The 14547-nt window shown below is 35.3% G+C and overlaps 1 protein-coding gene across 5 annotated transcripts in view; it reads right to left on the bottom strand.

The window, feature by feature from the left end:
* The window catches only part of STAM2 (signal transducing adaptor molecule 2), a 56995-nt gene that overhangs the window by 24069 nt on the left and 18379 nt on the right, over positions 1-14547 (bottom strand). For all 5 annotated transcript variants that reach the window (XM_082465071.1, XM_082465069.1, XM_082465068.1 and 2 more), the window contains exons 2-5: positions 3570-3654; positions 2562-2637; positions 2353-2451; positions 1291-1437 (exon numbers count right to left, since the gene is read on the bottom strand). In XM_082465071.1, the coding sequence (XP_082321197.1) occupies positions 1291-1437; positions 2353-2451; positions 2562-2637; positions 3570-3654 (407 nt within the window). The remainder of the gene's footprint in view (positions 1-1290; positions 1438-2352; positions 2452-2561; positions 2638-3569; positions 3655-14547) is intronic.

Raw genomic sequence — 14547 nt, forward strand, 5'->3', positions numbered from 1 at the left:
AGAAAGTACTTAAATATGAATCTTTCCTGACTGCACTTCCTGATCTCAGTGGTCCCAGGTCTCTCATTCAGTGAGAGGTGCTACACTGCTAGAGGCGCAGGGCTACGCGAGCAGGAGAAGCAAGAAGCCACGATAATGACTGAAGAGAAGAGGAGGGAGGATGCGGACAACAGGTGCAGCTCTAGGCATACACGTTAAGCCCCCTTTTACTACTCATTGTGTTTGAATGGTGGTGGCTCTTCAGACATAGCAGAGGACTAAGGAAGGCCATGGTTAAACTTAAAGGCATGGAAGACAGAGATGTCCAGGATTCTGAACCATCAACCAGTTCTTTAACACAAATTTTTGAGAATGACCTGCAGAAAGGACAGAGCAGGAAAATGCTAGCCTTTTATTACTTATAAGGTTTTTATCTCAAAATTCTACCTTGAACCCTTAGGCCTGGTCAGCTATAAAGGTTCTTTTTGTGTCTTCAATCTACAGTCCAAAATTTAAAAAAAATATACAGTACTTCTCTTAGTCTAGCCCACATCCTGGAAAACAAAAGGCACGGAGAGCAAAAGCCAAGACACGGTGTTTTTCTCCCACAGACTAAAATAAACAACCTACTCTGTGACTCATCATCCCTGCTTCCACCCCTGTCCTACTAAAGCTACCCCCTACATCCCCAAATAAATTTCTCAACTTACAGTTCACCCCATCTTATATGTAAACTACACCATTCACTCCAGGCATGTTCACTCTTCAACAAACAGGTCGTGAGCTTTCTCAAGTCCATGAACTGGTTCATGTCATTCCTTCCTTGATGACCTCTTTACTCCACTCTACTTATTGAAATACATTCTAGCCTAAAAATTCTACTCTTCACCTTCTTCACCATCCCAATCTGTAGTTAACCTCTCCCTCCTGGCATCTAGCTTGTGTATCCCTCATCCATATTTGTCACTTATAATTAGTTATTTTTCACATGTATATAGTTACCCTCCAAATTGACTATAAATTTCTTGAACATAAGGGCTCTCTCACACATCTATGCCTTTTGCATGACTCTACATTCAGAGCAGCATTAAACAGATTATTTATGGATGACTCACTTCTCAAAGTTCTCATTTGTAGAAGTAATTCACTTGACAATTACAATGTCTACTCAATATAAGGCACTACGCTAGATAGACTCATGTAGAGTGCAGGTGAGCAATGATGACTAAGATAAACCTTGCCCAGCTTTTACCCAAGGTATATACCTTCAAAATACTATAGGGTCAACCATGAGTCTGAATGATCTCTTACCTGAGAACCTGCTGAAGGAAAAGTAATTCCTTCTTCTTTCATAGATTTAATAGTTGCAGATATCAGACTAAACTGAGGGTCCTTCTGAAATTCTTCTGACCACTCCACCATTAAAGATTTCAGTTTTTCACATACTTTAGGATGAGCCTTTTAAAGAAAAGGCAAAGAAAAAAAATGGTTAAAATAAGTACTTGAATTATTTAACAAAGAGAATTACCACCAAAATTCTCTAATTTTATGAATATCAACAAAATCTAGCAATCCTTAGCCTAAATGAGCACTTGATAAATGCTTATTTACATTTTAATATATAGTTGTTTCTTGGAAAATTACCCTTTTTGAACATCAATGTTTATGTCTTATACAATGACAATGAATCTATTATATTCAGAGGTTATTTCTTTTATGTTTTCTTAATATTCTCAATATTAGATTAAGCTTTTTATATCAACTAAACTAAAATTCTGATATTTTTGCCACTAATAGCATGAGAATAGTGCTTCAGAGCTTCTAACAGAAATAAATTAAAAACAACCCCATCAAGAAGACCCTCTCCACCCTGCTCTAAAATAAAGGGCCCCTTTGCTCACCATCTCTAATGGGAATCAGGACAGAACGGTAGTTAGTTTGGACTCTGAAGTCACAGAAACCTGGATCTGAACATCAGCTATGCCACTTAGTAGCTGCATAACCTTAGACAAGTTACTTAACTTCTCTTAAGTCTGTTTCTGCATCTATAAAATAGGAATGATAAGGGAATCTAACTTCTAAGGGTTGTTAAAAGCTTTAAACAAGGTAGCATACATAAAATGCTTAAAGCAGTGACTGCTAACCCTCAATAAAGATCAGCTATTATCACTAATATATATGTTTTGGGGAGGAAAACAGTTTTTGGTGCTACAAATGCAAACAACAAATTTTAGGACAGAAAGTTTTTTTCATTTCAAAACTATCTAAAATGATTTCCCTTACTATACAACTCTATTAATGCTTTATATAGTTAAAATAACACAGCACATGTATTTTTTAATGACTTAAATTTCTTCTCTTTTTAAAATTTACCTTATTTTTGATCACAGCACGTACTTCTGTTGCAAAATCACGGGAACATACTTCTAAATGAAATATCTTTCCACAGTTTGCCACACAAGCCCCAAGAAGCTATTAATTAAAATAAAAATCAATATACAAATGTTGAGGTATTATCTTACTTAACTGAAATAAATACACATTTAAAATTTGGGTCAAATAATAACATGACTTTCACTTACAGTTAATGCCTGCAGAGCAACATGAGGAACCTTATGATTTACCCTTTTCATTATGGCTTTTAGGCAATCTTTTGCTCTAAAAAAATGAAGGTTAAGTGTTCAGAATTTCAATTCAAACATTTACTTTTAAATTTAAAGTTATTTGGTAGCAGAATACCTTATGTATACACTTGCAAACGTCACTTCATTAAAGGACTAAATCTATAAAATGATCTTACATAATGTTTTGCTCATAGACTTGTAGAACTTTAAAAAAAAAAGAAGAAAAAGAAAAAGAAAACTTGTTGCAAAGGTTGTACATTCCAAAATCAAAAATGAAGAGCCAAATCATTTCAAAAAAGGTCAGTCAACACAAGAAAACAATATCATATAAATCACCTTTTCATTTCCTCAAGACAGACTGAGCTTTCACACAGCAAATTCTTATGTTGTGGGGAAAAAAACTAGCAAGATATATAGTCTCAAAAGATTTAAGTATAAACATGCATGAATGCACTTTGAAAAGCTGTAATGTTAAAACAAATGCTTTCATCAGTCTTCTAAACTTCTAACATATAATCAGTTCAGCTTGACTGCCCCATTCCATCCCCAAAGCACCATTATTTATATTCATTTTTTCATTATGATTTATTACATTTACCTATTCATTATTGAAAGGTCTTTTTAGTACATATGTATTATGTTATTATATTTATCTACTTCATTATTAAACATGTCTAAGTCACAGGGGAATTCCCTAAATAATTAAGTCTATTCATTGTTAAGATGTGTCCCTACTGTAACAAGGCTTTAATTATGCATTTTAATATTTCAAGTTTTTGGTCAATTCTTTTCATTTGTTCTTTCAGGATGAGGTTAACCACATAAATCCAGCCACCAGCATGTCTTTACTTTTATCCCCCAAAAGGAAATAGTAAAAATCCCATTTTCCTTCCAAAGTTACATCAGGATAAGAGACACAGATTATTAAGCTCCTAGACATTCACTGGCCATGACTGGGCATCTTACCCATTAGGAGTGCTTCCAACTTTGTCACATATGTCCATAATAAGACTCCAATCTTCTGCAGTGTTGTACTCATTTGTGGCCTTTTCTATAAGAGATAAGCACACACAAAAATAAGGATGTCTTGCATAACAATAAATACCAAGAAAGACATAAAAGCAGCAAGAGAAAAGCAACCAGTTACATACAAGGAACTCCTGTAAGACCATTAGCTGACTTTTTGGCAGAAACTCTACAGGCCAGAAGAACATGGCACAATATGTTCAAAGTGATTAAAGGAAAAAAACCTACAAACAAGAATACTCTAGCCAGCAAAGGTATCACTCAGATTTGAAGGAGAGATGAGTTTCACAAACGAACAAAAGCTAAGAGTTCAGCACCACTAAGCTGGCTTTACAAGAAATGTTAAAGAGACTTCTCTAAGCAGAAAAGACCACAACTAGAAATACGAAAATTATGAAAGGAAAAATCTCACTGGTAAAAGCAAATATACAGTAAAGGTAGTAGATTAACTACCTACAAAGCTGGTAGGAGGTTAAAAGACAAAAACAGTAAATTCATCTATAACCACAAGAGTAATTAAGGGATACAAAAAATGAAAAATTGTAAAATATGACATAAAAAAATTAAACGTGTGTGTAGGGAAATGTAAGGTGGTTAGAATGTTTTTGAACTTAAGAAGTCATCAAGTCGGGACTTCCCTGGTGGCGCAGTGGTTAAGAATCCACCTGCCAATGAAAGGGACATGGGTTCCAGCCCTGGTCCGGGAAGATCCCACATGCTGCGGAGCAACTAAGCCCGTGTGCCGCAACTACTGAAGCCCACATGCCTAGAGCCCGTGCTCTGCAACGAGAAGCCAAAGCGATGAGAAACCCGCGCACCGCAACAAAGAGTAGCCCCCGCTTGCCTCAACTAGAGAAAGCCTGTGCAGAGCAACAAAGACCCAATGCAGCCAAATATATAAATAAAATAAGTTAATAAAAAAAGAAGTCATCAAGTCAAAAAATATATATATGATTATATATATGTGTATATGTCTCGATATATATCTATATGTTGATATTCATAAACTTCATGCTAACCACAAATCAAAAACCTACAATAAGGACTTCCCCGGTGGCGCAGTGGTTAAGAATCTGCCTGCCAATGCAGGGGACATGGGTTCGAGCCCTGGTCCAGGAAGATCCCACATGCCGCAGAGCAACTAAGCCTGTGCGCCACAACTACTGAGCCTGTGCTCTAGAGCCTGTGAGCCACAACTACTGAGCCTGTGTGCCACAACTACTGAGTCTGCATGCCACAACTACTGAAGCCCATGCACCTAGAGTCTGTACTCCACAACAAGAGAAGCCACCGCAATGAGAAGCCTGCGCACCACAATGAAGGATAGTCCCCGCTCACCGCAACTAGAGAAAGCCTGTGCACAGCAATGTAGACCCAACGCAGACAAAAATAAATAAATAGATTTACTAAAAAAAAAACCCCCAAACCTACAATAGATACACATACAAAAAAGAGAAAAGAATCCAAATGTAACACTAAAGATGGTCACCAAATCACAAGAGATCAAAGGAAAAAAGAACAAAAAAGAACTACAATAACAACCAGAAACAATTCACAAAATGGCAGTAAGTACAAACCTATCAATAATTACTTTAAATGCAAATTGACTAAATGCTCCAATCAAAAGACATAGGGTGGCAGAATAAATAAACAAGACTTGTATATACATGTTGCATACAAGCAACTCACTTTAGATCGAAAGATACACACCAACTGAGAGTGGATGGAAAAAGGTATGTGTTCCATGCAAATGGAAACAAAAAGAAAGCTGGAGTAGCAATATGTATATCAGATAAAACAGACTTTAAAACAGACTGTAGGGCTTCCCTGGTGGCGCAGTGGTTGAGAATCTGCCTGCCAATGCAGGGACACGGGTTCGAGCCCTGGTCTGGGAAGATCCCACATGCCGCGGAGCAACTGGGTCCGTGAGCCACAATTACTGAGCCTGCGCGTCTGGAGCCTGTGTTCCGCAACAGGAGAGGCCGCGATAGTGAGAGGCACGCGCACCACGATGAAGAGTGGCTCCCGCTTGCCACAACTAGACAAAGCCCTCGCACAGAAACGAAGACACAACACAGTCAAAAAATAAATAAATTAAAAAAAAAAAAACAGACTGTAACAAGAGACAAAGATGGACATTACATAATGATAGAGGGATCAATCCAACAAGAAGATAAACAATTGTAAATTACGCACACAACATTCAAGCACCTAAATACATAAAGCAAATATTGACAAACATAAATGGAAATACTGACAGTAATATAATAATAGTAAGGGACTTTATCACCCCATTTACATCAACGGACAGATCATCCAGACAGAAAATCAATAAGGGAACACTGGCCTAAATGACACAACAGAGCAGATGGAGCAAACATATATACAACATTTCATCCAAAAACAGCAGAATACACATTCTTTTCAAGTACACATGGAACATTCTCCAGGAGAGATCATATGCTAGGTCACAGAACAACTCTCAATAAATTTAAGAATGAAATAATACCAAGCATCTTTCTCTGACCACAATGGTATGAGACTAGAAATCAACTATAAGAAAAAAACTGCAAAGAACACAAACACATGGAGGCTAAACAATATGTTACTAAATAACCATGAGCCACTGAAAAAAAATCAAAGAAAAAATAAAAAAGTACCTGGAGACAAACGAAACTGGAAACATAATGATCCAAAATCTTTGGGACACAGCAAAAGCTGTTCTAAGAGGGAAGTTTAGAGCAACAGAAGCCAGGCTCAGGAAACAAGAAAACTCTCAAATAAACAACCTAAACTTACACCTAAAGGAACTAGAAAAAGAAGAACCAACAAAACGCAAAGGTTAAGAGAAGAAAGAAAATAAAGACCAGAGCAGAAATAAATGAAAGAGAGACTAAAAAAACAATAGAAAAGATCAATGAAACTCAGAGCTAGTTCTTTGAAAAGATGAATAAAATTGATAAAACTTTAGACAAACTCAACAAGAAAAAAAGAGAGGGCCCAAATAAGTAAAATCAGACATAAAAGAGCAGTTATGACTGACAATGCAGAAATACAAAGGATCATAAGAAATTACTATGAACAACTGCATGCCAGTAAAAGGGGCAACCTAGGAAAAATGGATAAATTCCTAGAATGTACAATCTCCCAAGACTGAATCAGAAAGAAAAAGAAAACATGAACAGACCAATTACCAGTAATAAAATTGAATCAGTAATTCAAACAAACAAAAACACCCTCCAAGAAACCAAAGTACCAACGTCCAGGACCAGAGGGCTTCACAGGTGAATCTATCAAACATTTAATGAAGAGCTAACATCTACTCTTCTCAAACTATTTCAAAAAACTGAAGAGGAACGAATGCTTCCAAACTCATTCTACCAGGCCAGCATCATCCTGATATCAACACCAGACAAAGAAATCACACAAAAAAAGAAAATTATAGGCCAATATCACTGATAAGTACAGATGCAAAAATCCTCAAAAACATATTAGCAAATCAAATTCCACAATACAGTAAAAGGATCATACACCACAATCAAGTGGGATTTATCCCAGTGATGCAAGGATGGTTCAACATCCACAAATCAATCAATGCGATACACCACATTAACAAAGTGAAGAATAAAAATCATATGAGCATCTTAATAGAAACAGCTTTTGACAAAATTCAAAATCCATTTGTGATAAAAACACTCAATAAAGTGGGTATAGAGGAAACATACCTCAAAGTAATAAAGACCATATATGACAAACCCAGAGCCAACCTCATACTCAATGGTGAAAAGCTGGAAGTATTTCTCCTAAGATCAGAAACAAGACAAGGATGCCCACTCTTGCCAGTTTTATTCAGGAGAGTATTGGAAGTCCTACCCACAGCAATCAGACAAGAAAAAGAAATAAAGGGAATCCAAATTAGAAAGGAAGAAATAAAACTGTCACTGTTTGTAAATGATATACTATATGTTGCTTTTCTATACGTTAACAACAAACTATCAGAAGGAAAAATTAAGAAAATAATCCCACTTACAATTGCATTAAGAAGAATACAATTCCTAGGAATAAATCTGACCAATGAGGTAAAAGACCCATAGTTAGAAAACTACAAGACACTGAAGAAAGAAGTTGAAAACAACACAAACAAATGGAAAGATGTCCTGTGTTCTTGGACTGGAAGAATATTGTTAAAATGACCATACTACCCAAGGCAATTTACAGATTCAATGCAATCCTTATCAAAATACCAATGGCATTTTTCACAGAACTAAAGCAAATAATTCTAAAATTTGTACATAACCACAAAGACCCCAAAGAGCCAAAATAACCTTGAGAAAGAAGAGCAAAGCTGGAAATATCACACTAGCTGACTTCAAATTGCTAAAAAGCTACAGTAATCAAAACAGTATGGTCCTGACATAAAATAGACACATGGATCAATGGAACAGAATAAAGAGCCAAGAAATGAACAACACACTTATATGATCAATGAATCCATGACAAAGGAGTCAAGAATATATAATGGGGAAATAAATTCTTCAATAAATGGTGTTAGGAAAACTGGAGAGCTACATGCAAAAGAATCAAACTGGACTACTTTCTCATACCATAGACAAAAATAAAGTCAAAATGCATTAAAGACCTAAATGTTAAGACCTGAAACCGTAAAACTCCTAGAAGAAAATATAAGCAGTATGCTCTCTGACATCAGTCTCAGTAGTCTTCTTTGGATATGTCTCTTCAGGCAAGGGAACAAAAGCAAAAATAAACAAATGGGACTACATCAAATTTAAAAAGATTTGGCACAGTGACGGAAACTATCAACAAAACAAAAAGGCCACCTACTGAATGGGAGAAGATATTTGCAAATGATATATCTGATAAGGGATATCCAAAATACATCAAGAACTCATACAACTCAACATCGAAAAAAGCCATCAACTCAATTTAAAAAATGAGCAGAGGAAATGAACAGACATTTTTCCAGAGAAGACTTACAGATGGCCAACAGACACATGAAAAGATGCTCAACATCACAAATCACCAGGGAAGTGCATATCGAAACCACAATGAGATACCACCTCGCACTTATCAGAATGACTATCATGAAAAAGACAACAAATAACATGTGTTGGCAAGGATGTGGAGAAACGTGAACTCTCATGAACTGCTGGTGAAACTGCAAATTGGTGAGCCACTATGGAAAATGGTATGGAGGTTCCTCAAAAAATTAAAAATAGTACTGCCATGTGATCCAGCAATTTCACTCTGGGTATTTACCCAAAGAAAATAAAAACAATAATTCTAAAAGATATATGCACTTCAATGTTCACTGCAGCATTATTTATAAGAGCCAAGACATGGAAGCAATCAAAGCGCCCAGCAAAAGAAGAATGGATTAAGATGTGGTGTGTGTATATACATGTATGTAATGGAATATTACTCAGTAATATTCCAAAAAAATGAAAAAAATGAAATTGCCATTTGTGACAACATGGATGGATATAAAGAATATTATGCTAAGTGAAATAACTCAAAGAGACAAATACTGCATGAACTCACTCAAACGTAGAATCTAAAAAACAAAACAAAATGAAACAAATCGAAACAGACTCAACAAATGGGTGGTTGTCAGAAGGGAGGGATTTGGCAGGGTGGGGGGGGGAATAGATGAGGGGAATATTTTAAAACTTCAGTTTTAAAATAAATGAGCCACAGAGATAAAAATACAGGATTAGGAATACGGTTAATAATGCTGTAATAACTTGATATGGGCACAGATGGTTACTAGACTTATTATTATGGTGATCATTTCATAATGCACCCAAATGTCAAATCACTATGTAGTACTCCTGAAACAAACAATATTTTACATTAACTATACTTCAGTTAAACTACAGTAAAATAAAATAAAATAAAAATACCAAGAAAGGCACAGCAGTTAAGATTAAGAAGTCTTACGTTTTCTTTTGCCAAATATAAAAGTTGCACAGAAAGATTTCAGACAATGAGTTCTTTTACTAATTTCAATTTTAAGTTATATAATTAAATGTGCTGAGGTACACCAATAAAATGTCTTCTAAATAATCAAATACTAAATAAATTTCAAATGATCAATAATTCTACCAAATTCTTATTTCAAAGAAAGCCTTAAAAATGTGTTACAATATATGGAAACATGGAGTGAACTGTTCACTGAAGCATTTTTTTAAGAGCAAAAAGGAAAATGGATTAAGAAAATACAGTAAATTCATACAATAGAATGTGAAAATCAGTTATAAAGAACTGAACTGTCCAAAAATCTATAAATCTCAAAATGATGATTTGTTTGGCTTATGCTGAGTTTAAAAAGCTAATAGTATATATAACATTCACATGAACTTTTAAAACAGCTAAACTGAGATATAATGCACATCCCAATACAATTCACCATTTAAAGTGTACAATTCAATGTTTTTAGTATATTCACAGAATTGTGCAACTATCACCACTATCTAATTTTAGAACATTTTCATCATCCTAAAAATAAATCCCTAACCATGGGAAATCACAGCCCATTCTCCCCCTAGACAACCACTAATCTACTTTGTTTCTATACATTTTTTGGACTTTACATATAAATGAAATCATATAATATACAGTCTTTTGTAACTGGCTTCTTTTACTTAGTATAATGTTTTCAAGGCTCATCCATGTTGAAGCATGTATCAGTACTTCATTTCTTTTTACAATATTGAATAATATTTCATTCTACAGATATACCTCATTTTATTTATCTGTTCACCAGCTGATGAACATTTGGGTGGGGTTTTCTTTGTGTTTTTTTTGGCTAAGTTTGAATAATGCAATGCTGCTATGAACATCTGTGTACAAGTTTTTGCGTGGATATATGTTTTCATATCTCTTTGGCATATACCTAGGAGAACTGCTGAGTTGTATGGTAACTCTGTTCAATTTTTTTAGGAAATGGCAAACAGTTTTCCAAAGCAGCTGTATCATTTTACATTCTTACTAGCAATATATGAATGTTTCATATAAAATTAAAACTTTTAAAAAAACATTTAAAAGTATGCTATATTCTTTAGATATACATATACAGACAGTAAATATATTAACATACGCACAAGAATGATAAACACCAAACTGGAGGTGGATGGGGAATTAAAACGATGTACACAGGGACTTAATTGTATTTGTAAAGTTTTGTTTATTAAGTTGCAAAGTGAGTATGCAGAAATTCTTTATTTTATTCTCAGTATCTTTTTTTGTGGTCTGAAATATTTCATGATCAAAATAAAAATTAAAATGTAAATTTTTAAAAAGCATGGGCAAACTATAATAATTTAATTATGTAGCATGTTTACTCTTTTACAATTTCAATATCAAGAGAGACAATACAATTTTTTTCTACTAGTATAGAGAAGTGGGGATATAAAAACTAGCACTTTAGAAACATTTTCTTTATGTCTTTTCCCCTTTTAATAAATATATCTTAAAATTTCAAATACAGACAAACCTGGGTACTATATACATATAAGGGTACTATTATCACTATGATAAGCAGGAAGGATGGTAGGAATCTAGAGTAGTTCCTTTTTTAAAGGCAAGGAATAGTAAAAGAAACCAAAAAAATAAACAGGCTTATCAGCAAACAGCTATACTTTGCAACTAGGAAAGAAAAATACAGAATCCAGTTGATCTCAATTAAATGCTGTAACAAACTTTTAAAAATCATGCAAATTGCCTAACACAATTTAAGGATAAAAGGCAATTATTCTGACATGTGATGAAATGACAAGTCAGAGACTTTAGAAAAGTAATATATTTTTGCCTACCATAAGTTCTAGACTCAAGCACCAAGTTCTGTAGGCGGAAACATATCTACTCAGGTCCAGCTTCTTCCCTTGTACAAAGATGACTAACTCTTCTACAGGGAAAGTCAGAACAGGCTATATTTTTCAGAGGCTTAAAATGCTTAACTATTTCTTAATTACATATCTAATAACTCCAGTGAATTCAAAAGTACAGACAAGAAAAAAAAAGAAAGCAAAAATCTAATTCTACAAACCTCTTGGAAAACTATGATGCATATTTTCCCAGACTTCTTCCTATATAAGTATATGGAAAAATAATAAAAGTATGTGTAAAACTAAATAAAATAGGCTTGTAAGTATAAGGTGTCCAAAGAGAGCACCCAAAAACTGATAACCACTTCCCTGCAAATGAACAAGTTGAGAAACAAAACAAAGAATAAAATATCACTGTCATCACTAATAGAAGCTTTAGGTGTGCTGGACAAATGGGCTTGCTAACAGCCCCAGAGGTGGACGTGTTAGCACTAGACAGAAAAAGAGCTCTCCCTCAGGGGTGAGCCCCTGCACAACTTATTCCATGAAGAAATCACTCAATGGCTGTGGAAAGACTAGCGAGCTCCCAGGCTGACAAAGGGCATCAGTAGGGCCAGTTATTCCCTAATTTACCAATCAGGTAAGATACTGTGATCATACTAAATATCATTTCCTAACCTGCATTTCCACTTATAATAAACATCTCTCCATGTTCATAAATATATGTCTATACTAACATTTTTAATAGCTGCATGATGTACCACTATATATAGTGTGACCACAAAGTGCCTATACATGCTAGTGAGAAGTCATCAGCAAACTATAATTTTAAATACATCAAGTACTCAGCCTCTCTTCTTTGATACACTTACTGTTACCATTCATATTCATGTCCCATATAGAATAAATACAAAATAATTAAAAGAGGTCAGGACTTCATGCATAGGCCTTTCTGTAAATGTGTCATAGCATAAACACTTAATCTTATCTACTGTCTGTCTCTGCCACTGTTACTCTTCCTCCACCCAATCCTCAGAAGGAATGTAGACTGCATTATGGCAGGAATTTTTTGTTTTGTTTTGTTCACTATTATTATTTCCAATTCATAAAACAGTATTCGGTGCACATAGCAGGTGCTGAGTAAATATTTGTTGAATGAATGAATGAATGAATGAATGATGCTCATTGCTCCTTCATATCCTATAACCCTGATACAATGGCTGTAAAGTGGGAAACAATAGCAGAACTTCTGATTACATGAACTCTAATAGCCTTTAAGAGGCCCCATGTGCCCCCAGTGAAGTCTGTGTAAACTTCTGGACCAGTTAAGAGCTTCACCGCTGAGCAGACATCAAGGGGCTGCAGAGGATCAAGCTTCAATAGCAACACCATGTGGCAACAAAAGGCAACAGCACTAGGGGGCTTAAGAGGGAGGTTCCAGTTCTCTGCTTGTTTACTAAAGAGGAATGACAATACCTCTGGGAATTTCAACAGGCAGACAGGGTAAGTGCAGAAGGGAATGCCTGAGAGGGAGGCAAAGGACTTCTTGTACACTGATATATAGGTGACTAACTTTTTACCTTGAGTCTGAAGAGCAAATCACAAATATTACATATGACTTGCCAGCTTAATGCTCAACTCTTCTCTCTGCTTATAATGGATGGGGTTTTGTTTTTGCTGTACAGACTGATTTTTTTTTAAATGTCATTTAGCAATGTTATAACTACCTGAGATGAAATATTCACCCATATATTTTTCTGTACATATATTATTTCTCATTTACAGGCAAATCCTTAGTCTTTCTGAAATTTCATTTGGCACATGGAGTGAGGCAGGGATAGAAAAGTATTTTTATAAATTACTTTCAGTAGTTCCAACATCTAAGAATCTATCCTTTCCTCTCTGATCTGAGAAGCCAACATCATCAATTACCAAATTTTGCCAGTACACATGTGTATGAGTACAAATACACACACTCACACCCACTCATGCTCACCCCCCACATGCAAATGAGTCTGATTTTGGACCATCCAATAACCTACCTATTTCTGCTAGAACTCAACTTTTAATGATTGCTTTTTCCATTTTGGCCATGTGATACATAATTAAATGTGAAGCCTTTTCAATACCCCTCAAAACCCTTCCAACAATTTCAAAAATATCTAAACAGAATTTTTTTTACTTGATGTAATTCTTATAGAAAATGGAAAAATCCTGATTTAAATACTCTATCCAGCATAGTTTACTTTCTACAAATATAGGACTCACAATTATTCTTTTCAAAAAGTATAAAATCTAAAGACTTTATAATGGCCTGCCAAAAAGGATTTCATTTTTCAAGTGAACGAAATAACAGTTAAATTATGTACTTAGGAGTATTTTAAACTCCTGGAAAAATTTTAAATATTATAATTAAGGAAACATGCTTTTATAGCATGTCACTTTGCCCAGTGTTGGGGCCATATCTCACATTATCCTATGTCAAATTAATAGAGGGGGAGAGAGTTAAAAGAGCCCTCCTGGGGCCTAAATGCTAAATTTCCCGGGTTTGGTGGGTGTAAGTTATATTTCTCACCAGGTTTTGATTACTGTATATAGACAGCTTCAAATACACAGTGAAAATACTTCAGAAAGATTCTAACAATATCATAAAGAATCAGTCCATCAATACCTATAACGAACAAAAGAGTCACCCTCTACAAAGTCCATTATGTTCAACACACAGCATTAAAAAGAATTCAAGTCTACACATAAAACTTTTTTTTTTTTAAATAAACTTATTTATTTATATTTTATTTTTGGCTGCATTGGGTCTTCCTTGCTGCGCGGGCTTTCTCTAGTTGCGGTGAGCGGGAGCTACTCTTCATTGCGGTGCGCAGGCTTCTCATTGCGGTGGCTTCTCTTGTTGCGGAGCACGGGCTCTAGGCATGTGGGCTTCAGTAGTTGTGGCTCGTAGGCTCTTGAGTGCAGGCTCAGTAGTTGTGGTGCACGGGCTTAGTTGCTCTGTGGCATGTGGGATCTTCCCCGACCAGGGTTTGAACCCGTGTCCCCAGCATTGGCAGGAGGATTCTTAA

This window comes from Balaenoptera physalus (assembly GCF_965194825.1).
Source record: "Balaenoptera physalus genome assembly, chromosome: 6".
NCBI lineage: Eukaryota > Metazoa > Chordata > Mammalia > Artiodactyla > Balaenopteridae > Balaenoptera > Balaenoptera physalus.